The following is an 18,303-nucleotide window of genomic DNA, read 5'->3' as shown; positions in this document are numbered from 1 at the left end:
GTCAGGCATGTGTCCGCTGCACAGGGCTCGTACCACGGCAAGCGAAGGCTATCTTCGGTTCTCAGCCGGAAAGCGGCAGGGGAAGACGCTAGGCCTGGATTCCACTGCAGGGCTTGTGTCGACGGCAAGTAAGGCTTCTTTTTTGGAGCAGTGAGAGGTTCGCGCTGAAGGAGAAAATTAATGAGCACTTGACGCTTGATCCCGGACTTACATAAGAACGTGTGCCATGCCGCCCGTGGGCTCAAATGCCATTAGTCTGTATTTTCTACAGACGTTAACCAATAGGCTTCAATCGCGGAGTAAACAGGAACAGCAAACTGACGCAATTCGAAGTGATTGAAAGGGAACTACTTTTCCTAAGTTCTAGGAAACAACTGTATATTTCAACATTTGATAGAGACATGAGAAGAAATAGATGCTGAATCAAGTGTGTTCTGTATTCCTTATGATTAGGGTTGCCAACCGTTCCGTATAATACGGAATCGTCCCGTATTTGACACATAAAATTCTTGTTCCGTATTGAACTGATACGGAACGCAGTTTGTTCCGTATTTTATGAAAATTAATTCAGTGCAAATACATGACAGACACATAGCTTATAATGTCAGCCATGAACGAAGACCGCGTCATTTGTATAAGAAAACCCTGACGGTGCGGTAATCTCTCCCTCTGTTTGTCTATGATCTGCGTAGCATTTTTAACATCTTGCAGCCCCATCAGGGAATGCCCATTGGTCGTTTCAGTCATTGTGATGTCACGTATCATAGCAACGATGACGACAAGTGACAACAGCGGGAAATGTAAAAATGACTGCATCCGAGCAGCCGGCGAAAAAGAAACGAGCACAAAAATATAGAATTGAATGGGAAAATGACTACCCGTGGCTGGAATGCGTGAGGGACAATGAATACAAGGCCAATTGTACCATATGCCTTCGCGTTTTTTCTGTTTGTCACGGCGGAGTGTGTGATATAAAGCAGCACGCATGAGGAGATAATCACAAGAGGAGCGACAGGCTGCGGGCACAGGATGGAGGAATGTTAAGGTTCATTGTCCGTCAGTCGTCTCCAAAAGGCTCATATGGTATGTAATTATGTGGATTTTTAAAACTCAAATATAGTTGATAAGAAAGTGATTATATTAAAAGAGATAGTACAGATTTAGCCTAACAATCCACATATATATATCTCCAGTGCTCTCCCTCTGTTCTTGTCTCCCGCTCCCTCTCGTCTCATAATGTGTCAATCATTTCTGATGGGTTTCTTATTAAATAATTATGGAGTTAGATAGCTCAAGGTTTAAAAAGGGGTGGGGTCTTTGAAGAGGGCGTATTATAAACTTAAATTAAAACCATAGTTCATTGTTGCCAAATTGATCATGATAGCCTTTATATTTCACATCTATGTGGTTCAGTCTTGTATACTTAGGCATACTTCCACTATTTTCACCAGAAGTCTTCATTTCAGGGGTTATTTAAAAAAAAAAATTATATTCTGTGGGGGCATGTCACCGGACCCGGGCAACCCCCCCCCCCCCCCCGTTCCTTATTTCCATTTCAGAAAGGTGGCAACCCTACTTATGATCCTATCAAGTGTTCACAGATAAGATAACTGTTTTTTTTTTATAATGAGGGACATAGAATGGAAGATTGCTCCACTAGTGAAAAAAAAATGATTATGTGAATAATAAAAGTTGATGTAGTGAAGCTAAACAATATTTAAAGAGTTATCCAAAAACAAACATTTATCATTCTGCACTTTGTTAAAGATTGCAATGTAATTCTCCCGCAGGTCTATGATAATGTGATTGTTTCCGATGGCTTTCATTTAAATTTTAAGTTTGGACACCTGTGGGGTTGCCCTAAATTTAAGACCATTTTTAGGATGTTTTGTCAAGTTAGGATGCTTCTGTAATTCCACTTTCCTATCTGCAGTAAAGATAAGATAATGCACTTAGGAAATGTTATTCTATAGTAGCTTTTGTTTTAAACAAGGTCTTAACTAAATGTATATGGTTACCAAACAGTTAAGATAAGATTTTAGAGTTAAGATTTTTCTGTAATATGCCCGCTTGAGAAGTTTTGACGCTTTTACATTTCATCTTTTTTAGTTGCTTACATATTAATGACTAATATCACATGATTCATCACAAACTGTGCTACAATAATGTGTGAGTAAAATGTATGTTCATGTTTGTACTTTTAAGTAAATTCTGTTTATGCATGGTTTTTCTATATTTTTTTCCCAAACCTCCTATGAGGAATGTTGTGCTAGAAAAACGAATGTGGGGAGACTTGTGTTTTTGAAGCTATGATTGCGTTTATGGTGTGCAATATAACATATGTTCATGTTTCCTGTGTGGATTTATTTAGAAAAACTGCAGAACGCAACATCTATTTATTTTGTGGAGACCTATTTATTTCAGGTTTGCACAAGACAGCGCAAGCACAAATGTAAAGCTAATCTTGCATTGACAATGATGCTGGTAGTGATGATTCTCTCCGACCAATCAGTGATCTTCAGTGTTTTCACGTCTTAGTATCAGCTCAGCTCACTTGTAACCCCAGCTGATGTGGTACTTAAAAAGTACCGTCCAACGTACTGCACCCATTGAAAAAGCCCTCAAAAGACAACTGACCTGACCCATCCCACTGTGTACTATGCAATGAAAAAGCACCACTACGCTGTTTTAAAGCAAAAAGAAATCACTGTGACAGGTAAAACTTTTATATATGCTATTATGATGCTCAAAGATGAGTTTTAACTTTTGACTACAGGGTGACTTTAACACTGTCCCAGTAGACAGCAAAAATTATTTCTTCAAGTAGAGAAGTCAACATAAATTTCCTAAAATGAGAAGTGTCTGCTTTAAATCGCAGTTATAAATATTTTTAATTATGATGACACTACTTTTTAAAATTTTATATCTGTTGCATTTCACAATATCCTCTTCACTGATATGTTTGTGGTTTGCATATGGCCTTTTCATTCGTCCTAATTTCACTGTTCTGTTACTGTTAATATAATAGTCCAGGCAAAATAGCATTTTACGACAGACTAATTGTAAAAGAATTTTTTTCAGCATAGATTATTTCTATGAGGTGTCCAGAACAACATACTAAAAGTCCCAAGAAATCCTAGTTGAGGAAATATGTTAATTTTTCATCAATCCGAAATGTGTGCCAATAATGGGGCTATTTTTTCCTTTACTCCTATCAAAATGAAACTTTACACAATGAAAGTACCCATGAAAAGTATTTTTTTTTTTTTGTATTACAAGTTGCTTTGAAAATTAAATGTAATATGCAAATGAGCTATACACTAATCGAATATGCCCAAAATACACCCAAAAGTAACTTTTTGGTATTACAAGTTTCTTTTGAAATGAATTTGAATATCTACATGAGCTTTACACTTATTTAATATGTCCTAATTTGCATAGGCAGAAACATCATATGTTTGATAAATATATCGGCCCAATGTTCATCCAATCATCCTGCTGCTTTTAGACTGGCCTCTAACCTGAAAACTGCCTGGCTTGGTAGTTCCTGCAAGCTGTATAACCCCCGTCGGTATAATCTTCAGGGTCACGGAGGAACACAAGCCTCCCCACCACGACAAGGTAGCAACAGAAGGGAAGGCCTTTTTTTTCTTTATGTAAGTGAGCATCTTATTTATGTATTTATTAATTTTTTCAATTCAATTTTATTTATATAGCGCTTTTCACAATTTGGTACCTTTTAGACCTATGCGAATGTGTTTAGTCATAGCAGTGATTAACAATCCCTACTGAAAAATTCAGCTAAGACCAGCATAAGCTGGTAGCTGGTTTTTGCTGATTTAAGGTGGCAGTAGCTGGTTTAAGCTGGCCCTCCCAGCCTGGCAAAAAGTGACCTGGTGTTGGCTCGTTACGCTGCTTGGCTGATCAGTCATTATTGGCATTAATCTCCCATCCAAAATATGGCACCCCCAATGTTTTGGGTCCATAGGTTCACTTCCCCCTTTCCACTTCATCATTTGGTAAAAGACCCGAAGACTATGGAACTTTGCAGCTGCTGACGTTGGAGGGAGAGATTGAGCTTCCACTGGAGATGAGTTCTGAGTTACTTTAATAAAGAATTGCCTGTTATCTCAGCATGTCCAGTGATTCATCCTTTTGCCCCCATACAGTGATACTAGAGCTTTTTCACCTGCAATGATGATGCCTTTTCCCACATTTTCCTGTGACTGGCTAAACACCTTAGCTTGTTTGAGAAAGCTCGTGTCATTCTTTACTTTTTTCAGTGCCATCCCTTTCCTATGCCAAATAGACGAGATGTAGAATTACAGCCTCAAAATGATTGGGGTTGGATTGTTTGAAGAGCTCGATGTGTCATCTTGAATGGAAAAAGTCTGAAATCATTTAGTTGCTTTTAAATAAATATCTATAATACGGTAGTGTTTTTGTTCCCTGATTAAAATGTAAGTATGGAAAACAATCAATTACACACTTTTTTAAAATTCTGAAACATAAGAGGATTTCAGCACTGACCCATAATAGTGCCCCAACAAAATAAATGGCCAATTGCACTGCATTGTAATGAATGTATTTCGCAATGCAATTTTTTTTACCCATATCAATGCTGCCAGGAAACCTCAGGTACATTTATGCTGTTATACTAGTGACCTTAAGAAAAAAGGTATCAGTCTTTCTTGTGTTTTGTTAATGCATTTACTGTGTTGATCTATTTTCTAACTTAACATGCATTTAAATTGTACAGATTTTGCTAGTGCTGCAATTCAGATTGCTTTAGTGAGGCAATTTTATCAGATGAATATAACCCAGAGGGGAAGAACCAAGTAAAGAACAAACCAGGAAATGATATGGGGGTGCCCGAACCAAAAGCCACAGAGAAGGGGTTGAGGATCCAGGCTGGATAAAAAACATAAAAAAAAAAATGTAAAAACAAAAACACACACAAAAAAAAAACACAACCCTCCCCTTCTGTTCAGGCTTATACCGGCGGGGGTTATACAGCTGGCAGGAACTACCAAGCCAGGCAGTTTTCAGGTTAGAGGCCAGTCTAAAAGCAGCAGGATGATATATTAATACATATTAAATAAGTGTAAAGCTCATGTGGATATTCAAATTCATTTCAAAAGAAACTTGTAATACCAAAAAGTTACTTTTGGGTGTATTTTGGGCATATTCGATTAGTGTATAGCTCATTTACATATTACATTTAATTTTCAAAGCAACTTGTAATACAAAAAAAAATTACTTTTCATGGGTACTTTCATTGTGTAAAGTTTCATTTTGATAGGAGTAAAGGAAAAAAATAGCCCCATTGGGGTGTATTGTAGTCTGGCCTTATTGGCACACATTTCGGATTGATGAGAAATTAACATATTTCCTCAACTAGGATTTCTTGGGACTTTTAGTATGTTGTTCTGGACACCTCAAAGAAATGATCTATGCTGAAAAAAAATATTTTACAATTACTTCTATTTTTTGCTCCAAAATGAGTTAGTTTGCCTGGACTATAATAGCAAAGGCGTATATTAAAAGAAATGCATCACTTTGAACTGAGCTGACATAAACATTTTATTTGTAACGTTAGTTGAGGATTAAATGAAAAACACAAAAGACAGTAAGCATGTGTGGCGCGTGTGCTTTGAGATGGTCAGAATAACAGCAATATATAACACTTTACAAGTCCTTCAATGATGTTGACTTAATTTAAGTAATTTTCCAAGTGCGTGTTAAAAAACAGAAGACTTTTAGTCTGTCACCAGCTGTACAACAGAAAAAAACACATGAAAATCATACGTGGCTATGTCAAATGGCTGACACATGGTCGTGCATTTGTTCTGAAGATGCTATAATAAACTTTTAATCGTCGTGTATTTTAGTTTCAAGGTTTAGCTTTGGACCTTTGCTCTGCGTCTATATTGTTTTCATCGTGCTAATGTGTTTTATAACTGCGGTTTTGTTGTAAATGTTAGAGAAGAAAACACACACATCAGCTCGTGAAGGCGCACAGACACTGAGCTGGATATGTTGAGTCTATACGGTTCTCATGTCCTGTGTAAAATCGCCGCGCGCTCTGCTGCTCCTCATTACTGATCTCGTGCTGAGTTTGTGAGAATACAGATCTGCTTAGAGAAATGGCTGAAACCGCTCCAGCTGCTGCCGCCACACCGGCCAAAGCACCCAAGAAGAAATCCGCTGCAAAAGCCAAGAAAACGGGACCAAGTGTGGGTGACCTCATCATCAAAGCTGTCTCGGCTTCCAAGGAGAGGAGCGGCGTCTCTCTCGCCGCCCTGAAGAAAGCGCTCGCCGCCGGTGGCTACGACGTGGAAAAGAAAAACGCCCGCGTCAAGATCGCCATCAAGAACCTGGTGACTAAAGGCACTCTGGTCCAGACCAAAGGGACCGGCGCTTCCGGGTCTTTTAAACTGAACAAACAGCAAGCAGAGACCAAGAAGAAACCAGCGAAGAAAGCCGCTCCTAAAGCAAAGAAGCCCGCAGCCAAGAAACCCGCCGCTGCCAAGAAGCCCAAGACTGCAGCGACAAAGAAGACCGCCGCTAAGAAATCACCCAAGAAAGCGAAGAAACCAGCCGCCACCGCCGCTAAAAAGGCAACAAAGAGCCCCAAGAAAGCAAAGAAGCCAGCGGCTCCTAAGAAAGCAGCGAAGAGCCCCAAGACAGCGAAGGCTGCTAAACCCAAGACGACAAAGCCCAAAGCAGCTAAGCCTAAAAAGGCAGCGCCCAAAAAGAAATAAATCCACTTTACAGAGTTTATTTCACTAAAAGGCTCTTTTAAGAGCCACCCAACAGTTCATGAAGGAGCAGTGTTTCATTGTTAATTTTTTGTAATTATAGTTTATATTCCAGATACTAAAAGATGTGATTTAACTGTACTATGTTTATCTTTTTACAACAGTATTTTGTTGCCTTTTCTGATTCTGTAAGTTCCCATACAAATATTGATCAAATGTACGTTCTAATGCACTGTAAGTCGCCTTGGACAAAAAGCGTCTGCCAAATATATTTTAATTCATGTAATGGTACTTTATTGAGACAGTTGTGTGTACATAAAACAACAAAATAACACAATGACAAACAATATGGTGAAAGTAAAGTAAGGTGCTTGATGATGGATAAAGTACTAAATATAATAGATTATTTACATTATAAAATTAATTTGAAAATATGAAAATTTGAAGTAACAGCTGATGTGTGCCTTTCTTCTCTCAATATCATCTGCATTTGATCTGCTTCTGTACTGTACGGCTATGAAACTGAGATTTTTTTTTTAGATTTTTTTTTGATGATGACATGAGATTTTGTCGTTTATTTGTCATATATTAATTAATCTGTAATACAAACAGCATCAGTAAAACAAAGCAAGGCAGAAGAAAGGGGTGGGCGTTGTCTTTTGGAGGGAAGTTCAGTGAATGGTTTAAACTTTCCACAGAGTCTAACCAATCGGCGAGTGGCAGGCATGCCTAAATACTGAGAACAGAAGCATGAGTTACATTATCGGTATCTTCCATAAGAGAGCAGCGAAAATGAGCGGTAGAGGCAAAACCGGTGGTAAGACCAGAGCAAAGGCTAAGACTCGTTCATCCAGAGCCGGGCTTCAGTTTCCCGTCGGCCGTGTTCACAGACTTCTTCGCAAGGGTAACTATGCACAACGCGTCGGTGCTGGAGCTCCAGTTTATCTCGCCGCTGTGCTCGAGTATCTTACTGCTGAGATCCTGGAGTTGGCTGGAAACGCCGCTCGTGACAACAAGAAGACTCGCATCATTCCCCGCCATTTACAGCTGGCAGTGCGTAACGACGAGGAGCTGAACAAACTCTTGGGTCGCGTGACCATCGCTCAGGGCGGTGTGTTGCCCAACATTCAGGCTGTGTTGCTGCCAAAAAAGACCGAGAAGCCCGGTAAAGCAAAGTAAACTATCCGGTTCTGCAAAACTAACCAAAAGGCTCTTTTAAGAGCCACCCACTTGAGCTATAAAGGAGTGACTTTTTTAATGGTATGTTGTTATTTTAACTCATTTAGTTAATGTATACTGCATGTTACACATAATTGAGTATTATGGTGCAAACAACCAAAAAATTTTATGCACATAAATGCCTTGTGTTTTACAAAGGTGGGATGGTTTAATAGTGTTAGACAAAACAAACATATATGTCAGAAAAAGCAATGTCTGGCCATATGCCAATGTCCACAGACTACTGGTTGTTTGGCAAGTTGTTAGGGTCACTGTTTAGGCCAACTACATTCAATTTAAGCTGATAATAGTCAGTTTTACTGGCGATACTGTAATGTTTGCCACTGAACAGGGTGAGCAAACATTACAGTCATGGTCATGTGGAAAAGTGACGTCAATGCATAGTGTTTTATTTTTATTACTTTTAAAAAACATACGCCTCTTTCAAGGGACAGTAAGTTGGATTTCCCCCATCTAGTGGTGAAATTGTATTTTGCATTCAATTGAATAGTGCTTTCTAGCGCCTCGCTTTTCCAGATGTGTGTTGTAACTACGGTAGCCGTTATGTACTCACTGATCTCCTTGTCCGTTTCAGCTGGTTCACGTGATCTGAATGAAAACGTGTTGTAGAAACACGTTGTGGTAGGCTAGTGCTTTTGTCCCTCTCTGCTATTATAGTTTTTCAATATGGCGGAATGATATGGAAGCCTCCTTGGCCTTGTAAGTAAAGAGAAGAAATTCTAAACTTACAAAGAAACCTAAGCATCCCTACAGCCCAGCAAAGGCTGTGAAAGTCCTGCGTTATAAACGGATACATGCAAAAATAGTCTTGCCTCTTTAGTTCATGGGCCTGTAGTATTGGCACATTGTCATTTGACTTCCTGAGTTTGTAAGGATCATAATTAAAGAAACACTAAAAGATGTGCAAAGTTATCAATCATGCTGGCCACAGACAATAGAAAGAGACATAAATAAATTGCAATACTATTAACACAACAAAATAAATTGAGAACTATTCCTGATTCCTTCCAGACATGATAATTGAACAACTATGGTCACCAGTGCACATAACAAGACTATATTATAACTATCAAAATGCATTTTTATTTCACATGTTGTTTCCTTTAATCTCTACAGAACAGTAAGGAATTAATTTAATGATTGGCCATTATAATGCTTTTAAACACGTAAAAATACAGCTTGAAGCACTGCTTTAATTAGTCCAGGCAAACTAACTCATTTTGGAGCAAAAAATAGAAGTAATTGTAAAATAATTTTTTTCAGCATAGATCATTTCTATGAGGTGTCCAGAACAACATACTAAAAGTCCTAAGAAATCCTAGTTGAGGAAATATGTTAATTTCTCATCAATCCGAAATGTGTGCCAATAAGGCCAGACTACAATACACCCCAATGGGGCTATTTTTTTCCTTTACTCCTATCAAAATGAAACTTTACACAATGAAAGTACCCATGAAAAGTAAATTTTTTTGTATTACAAGTTGCTTTGAAAATTAAATGTAATATGCATATGAGCTATACACTAATCGAATATGCCCAAAATACACCCAAAAGTAACTTTTTGGTATTACAAGTTTCTTTTGAAATGAATTTGAATATCCACATGAGCTTTACACTTATTTAATATGTCCTAATTTGCATAGGCAGAAACATCATTCATATGTTTGATAAATATATCAGCCCAATGTTCATCCAATCATCCTGCTGCTTTTCAACTGGCCTCTAACCTGAAAACTGCCTGGCTTGGTAAGTCCTGCCAGCTGTATAACCCCCACCGGTATAATCTTCAGGGTCACGGAGTAACACAAGCCTGAACAGAAGGGGAGAGTTGTGTTTTTTGTGTGTGTTTTTGTTATTACATTTTTTTATGTTTTTTATCCAGCCTGGATCCTCAACCCCTTCTCTGTGGCTTTTGGTTCGGGCACCCCCATATCATTTCCTGGTTTGTTCTTTACTTGGTTCCCTTTCAATACGGTTCACTTCGCATTGCGTCAGTTAGCTGACGCTATGGGGGGGGAAACTCCTGTTTACTCCGTGACTGAAGCCTATTGGTTAACGTCTGTACAAAGTACAGACCAATGACGTTTGAACCCGCGCGCGGGAGGAACGCGTCCTTATATAAGCGCGGTTCAATCGTCAGGAGCTCATTATTTTCTCCTTCAGCGCGAACCTCTCGCTGCTCCGAAGAAAAAGAAGAAGCCTTACCTCGCCGTTGACAAAAGCCCTGCAGCGGAGTCCAGGCCTAGCGTCTTCCCCTGCCGTTTTCCGGCTGAGAACCGAAGATAGCAGAGTCCAGGTCTAGCGTCTTCCCCTGCCGCTTTCCGGCCGAGAACCGAAGATAGCCTTCGCTTGCCGTGGTTCGAGCCCTGTGCAGCGGACCCACGCCTGACGAGGTCTCCCCTGCGGCCGCCCGGTAAGATCAATATTTTTAATATAAAGCTATAAGCTAAAAGAGCAGGCGCTGTTGTAATAGCGTCCAGCACAGCGGCTCGGTGAGCCTCTCTGCTATGAATTTCCTCCGAGCGCGTTACCGGTCTGGCACCTCCCACGCCGGGACCGCGCTTATGCTTTGGTTGTCTTATCCATGTTTCGTGCTCCCCCTGCTGTTCCTCTCTTGCCGGGATGAACACACGGCGAGCCATGAGACTAGATGGATGCATAGACAAGCACACACGGACTAACCCCCCCTGTGTTCTGTCACACCGCAACCGTTCATGCTTACAGAGTCCCTTCGCTCCTCACACATTCAGTGGCGAGATCTCTGGCACATATATTAATCCCCCGAGTGCATCGGGTGATACCGTCACGACGCATGGCTGTTCTGTCTGTGTTGCTGCTCCCCTCTGCCGTTCCTCTCTTGTTGAGATGAACAAGCGGGGAACCGTAGACCTGGATAGATGCATACGACAAGCAAACACGGGCGGTCTGCCCCTGTCTCTGTCGTAGCACAGCCACTCGTGCTCCACGCTCGCGAAGTCCCTCGCTCCTTTCCCCACAGTGGTGAGGTCTCTTAACGGCTTAGCTAGCACGCGGTATTACGGCTCGCTGCCTCTAAATGCAGCTGTCCAGTGTTCAACGATTACAGAGCTTCATGCCCCTCCCCTCCTGGAGCGGCGCAATCTCATTCGTCTGCTCGATAGGGCCGATTCGCCGCTATTGGAGCACCAAGAACACTCATTTTAAGAGAGCTTCATGCCCCTCCCCTCCTGGAGCGGCACGATCTCATTCGTCTGCTCGATAAGGCGGACACGCCTCTATTGGAGCGCTAAAACACTTATTATAGAGCTTTACTGGCCTGAGCCGATCTCACTTCAGATAGCTCATTTTTCGTCTGCCTGGTAATTTCTCTCTGGTTTAGACGGAATCAGAGGCAGAACGAATTTGTTTATAATATACTGAGGCCCGAATACCTCCCTTTATTCAGTCCCGTCCTATATCAGTGCGCTGAATATTGGTACATTCTTATATATATATACCCGGTTTTTCTGCCCTTTTAATAAACGGCAAAACCGCGGGCCTCGCGGCAGACTTCCTCTCTGCGATGGGTTCAGTCTGACATTAAACTACCTAGACATACTACCCTGCTCCGTGAGCCGTTCGGTCACCGTCACTACTGAGGCTTGTGCACCTGAACGGCTGAGCTCTGGTCTCCGCAGCACAGCTGCATCAACAGAGAACGAAACTGTCTGGGAAAAAGGGGTTATGTCGCGCCTCGGCTGGACTGCCCTGAAATGTTTTCTGTGTGCTGTTTATCCAAACATACTGTGTAATACTGTCGGTTATGCGACCTCACTATAGTGGCGAACGGTATTTAATTCCTCTAAAAGAGTAATTTCCGTGCTTACTATACTGTGTATTGACACCCACGGTTGTACGGTGTCTCTAAACACTTTATCGCCTTACTGACAAGCAATCAGTAATACGCACACACGGCCCGCTGTCCATAATTCTATCGACGCTAGCCAAAAAAACCCCGGTTTGGCCATATACTGTGTATTGACACCCCACGACTGTACGGTGTCTCTAACACCTTTCTGCCAAATTCGCTCGCAGCCCACCTTAGTTTCTCCGCTACGATGCTGATGGCGCAAACGAGCACGGTCTTACGGCTGTTATTCTCTCTTCCTAGAGGAAGGACAGCCTCAGACTTTTGCATTGCTCCAAGCGTTTGAATCGCGCCCTCTCCGGACGGCCACTCAAACCCTTTACAGCCAAGCGGTTTATGACGTTTTTCGGCCATATAGCTGATTTATATTAGCGGATCCGAAGACGCTCACACCTCCGCTCCAATACTCGGAGATATTAAGGGTAATATCAACCTCAAGTGAGCTTGCTACCCGCCACAATAAGTTTCAAAGCTTAAAGCGCGCGCACAGTCAGACGCGCGCGGCATCTCGTTTAAGACGGGCACACGTACCCCTCTAACGAGCCTCAGAAAGCTGAATATCGTGGCATTCTGTTCATAAGTCCACTTCAGTTTGACTAAGCAAAGGTCCCGCCCCGAGCTGACGGCCGGGAAGCTTGCTTAAGTTACACACGGCTGCATGAAGTGCTGTCATTACGAGCTAGCCCAGCATTTGCTGTGGGTTGAACACGCTTTACGACGGCAATCAGCCTTCGGCGCGTGGAACGCCGTTTGTCTCATATAAATCACCTTGTACTGTGAATACGGTACATTAAGAGGATGATTTAGCACTGCAGCACTCTCGACCGTGTTATTGTGATAATGCGGTCGGGCAATCTACGGTGGTTTCATTATTTACCGAACCAGACTGAGATCTCGCCCCCTGAACAAGCTGACGAGTCATCTCCTTTATAAACTCATTGCATCGCTTTATAAGCTATGTTCAATCAGAGTGATACGCATCTCATGCTAAAACTACCAATATTAACCCATTACGATGGGCGTGCGGAGATGGCATCCGTGGGACACGACCTACATTACGTGCCTTATGACACATTGACACAAGCTGCTAGGACCCCTTTCACGAGGCGTCCTTATGCAAAGTCTGATCCATTCTGTCTAGTGACATTTGAAAGTCAATACCCCCCGCGAATCGTGGGTGGAACACTTTTCTCCTCACTACAGAGGCACGGCGGCTCTCTCCCCTACCTATATCTATGTGGCCGTGATAACAGCGAACCACGCTTTTAAGACCGACCATTCATTTAATTTACAAGCCTGTCATCTCTCAGATGCGGACGGCGGCGGTAACAGCGAACCATGCTTTTACGGCTGGCCATTCACTTTATTCATAAGCCTGTCATTTCTCAGATGCGGACGGTGCCCGAGGCACAGCGCTCTGGAACTGTCCAAGGTCCTGGATGACACATACGTCTGACGTACATCAGACGATCAGCTGTTCATCTGCGTCACAGATCACTCACTAGAGCACCTGTCAATACAGGCTATTTATGGATCGTTGACGTTATCACCTCCCGTGACAATTATGCTCACTTGTCTTAGAGCATGGGCATGGTCTTAGAGGTTTCTCATTGACAATTGTGACACGGCCGGCTGGTCCCCGCCGTCCACGTTGTCAGTTTACAGCTTCGACATCCCTGCTTCGCGAACTACAGAGGTTTGTTGCATTAAAGGTGCGCCCATTAGCTCACCTGTATGCACGATATGGTTTTTAATTATATGCGTCCACCGTGCGCTTAGAGAAGCTCACATGTACACGCTATAACATTTTGGTATACAATAAGATGCGCTTGGGAAAGCTCACCTGTATACACAGCTGTGTTATGATTTGTGACACATACATTGTTGTTCATCTGTGTACGTTCACGGTGCGTTGGGTGCCCACCGTTACGTTCATCAATCATATTTGTACACATTCACGGCGCATTCTGTGCACTGATTTATCTATACGCATTCACGGTGCACTGAAGAGTTCACCCGTGTGCGCACAATTTATTATCAGAACACATGACGGCGCGCTCGAGAATCTTGCCGGCCTGTGCATTATAACACTCTGATTCATCTATATGCATTCACGATGTATTCAAGTGTTCACCTGTGCCCGTGCAATTTATAGTCAATACACATTTACGGCGCGCTTGGAAAGCTCACCGATCTGTGCACTATAATACTACCTATATGCATCCCGATGCGCTCGAGGGTGCACCTGGGTTCACACTATTGTGGTATCTGTATAATCCCACGCTACGAACCGTTCTGCCGCATATTATAGTCAGATCGGCCGTTCGTGAGCTTCGCAGATCACTCACTACGTATGTCTGTTGCTAACAGTGGTTATTTAGATGGATCGTTGAAACCATCGCACTGGCTCACGCCCCTCTATGAGCTATGTCCTATATAGAGCCCACTCTGTGCGAGTTTGGCTTCTTCATGAACTTGGTCTACAGGGGTATCTATATCTATATTTGATATCTGCTACGCGGCCGGCTGGTCTTCGCCGTCTACGTTGTCAGATTGTACAGCTTAGACGTCCCTGCCCTACGAGCGCAGGTTCTCTCGGCTCAATCATGCACGCTCATGCGTTTTATGTGTACACCACGGTGCGCTCAGCGAGCTCACCAACGTGACTCTGAATTTACTTATCTCGCACAGCCGCGGCGCGCTCGGTACCTCGCCGTCTTGTGCTATGTTATGTGCCCCCGGTGCGTTTAAAACCCCACCGTGTGCGCGTCAACAATTATATGGTGCTTACACATTTGCTTTTTAAGCTGTGAATATGCCGGGTATAGGGCCACACGCAGTGTCTCTCCGGTAAGGCACTTCAGTACGTTGTGTATGCACGGCGTGATGGGATTACGTTCCCCCATAGCGTCAGCTAACTGACGCAATGCGAAGTGAACCGTATTGAAAGGGAACGCTTAGGTTACTCACGTAACCCCGGTTCCCTGAAATAACGGGAACGAAGCATTGCGTCTCTTGCCGTGCTACAAACGTCTACGCAGCGAGTGTTATTCGGCTGCGCGCTTCAGTCGAATATAATGAGCTCCTGACGATTGAACCGCGCTTATATAAGGACGCGTTCCTCCCGCGCGCGGGTTCAAACGTCATTGGTCTGTACTTTGTACAGACGTTAACCAATAGGCTTCAGTCACGGAGTAAACAGGAGTTTCCCCCCCCATAGCGTCAGCTAACTGACGCAATGCTTCGTTCCCGTTATTTCAGGGAACCGGGGTTACGTGAGTAACCTAAGCGTTCTTCCCCTCTGGGTTATATTCATCTGATAAAATTGCCTCACTAAAGCAATCTGAATTGCAGCACTAGCAAAATCTGTACAATTTAAATGCATGTTAAGCTAAAAAATAGATCAATACAGTAAATTTATTAACAAAACACAAGAAAGACTGATTCCTTTTTTCTTAAGGTCACTAGTATAACAGCATAAATGTACCTGAGGTTTCCTTGCAGCATTGATATGGGTAAAAAAATTGCATTACAAAATACATTCATTACAATGCAGTGCAATTGGCCATTTATTTTGTTGGGGCACTATTATGAGTCAGTGCTGAAACAATTTATATAAAATCCTCTTATGTTTCAGAATTTAAATGACATTTTTATTAAGAATGTGTAATTGATTGTTTTCCATACTTACATTTTAATTAGGGAACGAAAACCTATACCATATTATAGATTTTTATTTAAAAGCAACTAAATGATTTCAGACTTTTTCCATTCAAGATGACACATCGAGCTCTTCAAACAATCCAACCCCAATCATTTTGAGGCTGTAATTCTACATCTCGTCTATTTGGCATAGGAAAGGGATAGCACTGAAAAAAGTAAAGAATGACACGAGCTTTCTCAAACAAGCTAAGGTGTTTAGCCAGTCACAGGAAAATGTGGGAAAAGGCATCATCATTGCAGGTGAAAAAGCTCTAGTATCACTGTATGGGGGCAAAAGGATGAATCACTGGACATGCTGAGATAACAGGCAATTCTTTATTAAAGTAACTCAGAACTCATCTCCAGTGGAAGCTCAATCTCTCCCTCCAACGTCAGCAGCTGCAAAGTTCCATAGTCGTTGGGTCTTTTACCAAATGATGAAGTGGAAAGGGGGAAGTGAACCTATGGACCCAAAACCTTGGGGGTGCCATGTTTTGGATGGGAGATTAATGCCAATAATGACTGATCAGCCAAGCAGCGTAACGAGCCAACACCATGTCAATTTTTTCCCAGGCTGGGAGGACCAGCTTAAACCAGCTACTGCCACCTTAAATCAGCAAAAACCAGTTACCAGCTTATGCTGGTCTTAGCCGAATTTTTGTTAATCACTGCTGTGACTAAACCAATACGCATAGGTCTAAAAGGTACCAAATTGTGAAAAGCGCTATATAAATAAAATTGAATCGAAAAAAATTAAATACATAAATAAGTTGCTCACTTACATTTTAGGCTATAGCGTTACATTATAACCACATTATACTTTATAGCGGCATTTTCCGGGCTTCAGATCTGGATGGCATGATGCACACAGCAGCTCTAAACTTCAGCTCAATCATTACATTTGCAGAAAGATTGATCCATACCATTTAAAATCATTTTTACTTACTGCTGCACTTTTGGAGTTGATAGTTACGTCCACTGTAGTTGCAAGAAAGACTGCAGCACAAAGAGATGCACATGCAAAAAACATGGACCCCCTTGCACTAACATTTGTGGAAAATGTTGTGGTAATAGCTGTACAAACTCACAGTTGCCTGATTTATCAGATGAATATGACCCAGAGGGGAAGAACTAAGCAAAGAACAAACCAGGAACTGATATAGGAGGTGACAGAACCATGAGCAACAGAGAAGGGGTCAAGGATCCAGGCTGGATTTTAAAAAAGATGTAAAAACAAAATCACCAAAAAACAAAAACACAAAAAAGGCCTCCCCTTCTGTTGCTACCTTGTTGTGGTGGGGAGGCTTGTGTTCCTCCGTGACCCTGAAGATTATACCGGTGGGGGTTATACAGCTGGCAGGAACTACCAAGCCAGGCAGTTTTCAGGTTAGAGGCCAGTCTAAAAGCAGCAGGATGATTGGATGAACATTGGGCCGATATATTTATCATATGAATGATGTTTCTGCCTATGCAAATTAGGACATATTAAATAAGTGTAAAGCTCATGTGGATATTCAAATTCATTTCAAAAGAAACTTGTAATACCAAAAAGTTACTTTTGGGTGTATTTTGGGCATATTCGATTAGTGTATAGCTCATTTGCATATTAAATTTAATTTTCAAAGCAACTTGTAATACAAAAACATTTACTTTTCATGGGTACTTTCATTGTGTAAAGTTTCATTTTGATAGGAGTAAAGGAAAAAAATAGCCCCATTGGGGTGTATTGTAGTCTGGCCTTATTGACACACATTTCGGATTGATGAGAAATTAACATATTTCCTCAACTAGGATTTCTTAGGACTTTTAGTATGTTGTTCTGGACACCTCATAGAAATTATCTATGCTGAAAAAAATTATTTTACAATTAGTCTGTCGTAAAACGCTATTTTGCCTGGACTATAATGTGAAGTTAAACAAGACAAAGGATGTCGAGCGGGAAACACAAACCGCTGCTCGTTTGAAAACAAGAAACCCGCACAACCGTTGGCTGGCTTTCCACTTTGACGTCACGCATTAGCCAATCACATGTCAGTTAACTGTCGCCACCCTCTGAGCTCATGAGCGACTTGTCTTTAAAAACAGCCTGCAGAGAAACGCTGTGTATTTCGCAGAGAAGAAAGTCTTGACTGCAGTTATGGCAAGAACAAAGCAGACCGCTCGTAAATCCACCGGAGGCAAAGCGCCCAGGAAGCAGCTCGCTACTAAAGCTGCCCGTAAGAGCGCCCCAGCCACCGGCGGTGTGAAGAAGCCTCATCGTTACAGGCCCGGTACCGTAGCGCTGAGAGAAATCCGCCGCTATCAGAAGTCTACTGAGCTGCTGATCCGTAAGCTGCCTTTCCAGCGTCTGGTGAGAGAAATCGCCCAGGACTTCAAGACTGATCTGCGCTTCCAGAGTTCCGCCGTCATGGCCCTGCAGGAGTCCAGCGAAGCTTATTTGGTCGGCCTGTTTGAGGACACAAATCTGTGCGCCATCCACGCCAAGAGGGTCACCATCATGCCCAAAGACATCCAACTGGCTCGCCGCATTCGGGGAGAGCGCGCTTAAACTCAATACTCTACCATCAAACACAAAGGCTCTTTTAAGAGCCACCACAATTCCACTGAACGAGAAATTTCTCAGTTTATTTAATCCCTTACACGTTACCGTTTCTTAATTGTATCTTCAATGAATTTATAATTTCTCTCAGAGTGAAGGGTGATGAACAAATAACG

General features: G+C 42.2%; 3 protein-coding genes across 3 annotated transcripts; all 3 read left to right on the top strand.

Moving 5' to 3' along the window:
- Positions 1 to 6,146: 6,146 nt before the first annotated feature.
- Positions 6,147 to 7,000, top strand: LOC135780951 (histone H1-like). The gene has a single exon (XM_065291278.2). The coding sequence runs from the start codon at positions 6,147 to 6,149 to the stop codon at positions 6,762 to 6,764; it is 618 nt and encodes a 205-aa protein (XP_065147350.1). The 3' UTR covers positions 6,765 to 7,000.
- A 553-nt stretch (positions 7,001 to 7,553) lies between these two features.
- Positions 7,554 to 7,941, top strand: LOC135780942 (histone H2A-like). The gene has a single exon (XM_065291268.1). The coding sequence runs from the start codon at positions 7,554 to 7,556 to the stop codon at positions 7,938 to 7,940; it is 387 nt and encodes a 128-aa protein (XP_065147340.1). The 3' UTR covers position 7,941.
- A 9,784-nt stretch (positions 7,942 to 17,725) lies between these two features.
- Positions 17,726 to 18,136, top strand: LOC135780938 (histone H3). Its single transcript, XM_065291265.1, has one exon. It carries the CDS (start codon positions 17,726 to 17,728, stop codon positions 18,134 to 18,136), a length of 411 nt encoding a protein of 136 aa, XP_065147337.1.
- Positions 18,137 to 18,303: the final 167 nt, after the last annotated feature.

The sequence above is a fragment of the Paramisgurnus dabryanus genome, chromosome 23 (assembly GCF_030506205.2).
Source record: "Paramisgurnus dabryanus chromosome 23, PD_genome_1.1, whole genome shotgun sequence".
Classification (NCBI taxonomy): domain Eukaryota; kingdom Metazoa; phylum Chordata; class Actinopteri; order Cypriniformes; family Cobitidae; genus Paramisgurnus; species Paramisgurnus dabryanus.
Note: the sequence above shows the minus strand (reverse complement) of the source record. Positions and strands in the feature narration are given on the sequence as shown.

What these genes read in the sequence shown, in the direction of transcription:
- LOC135780938 (XM_065291265.1), top strand. Translation starts at nt 17,726, where the DNA reads ATGGCAAGAACAAAGCAGACCGCTCGTAAATCCACCGGAGGCAAAGCG.
- LOC135780942 (XM_065291268.1), top strand. Translation starts at nt 7,554, where the DNA reads ATGAGCGGTAGAGGCAAAACCGGTGGTAAGACCAGAGCAAAGGCTAAG.
- LOC135780951 (XM_065291278.2), top strand. Translation starts at nt 6,147, where the DNA reads ATGGCTGAAACCGCTCCAGCTGCTGCCGCCACACCGGCCAAAGCACCC.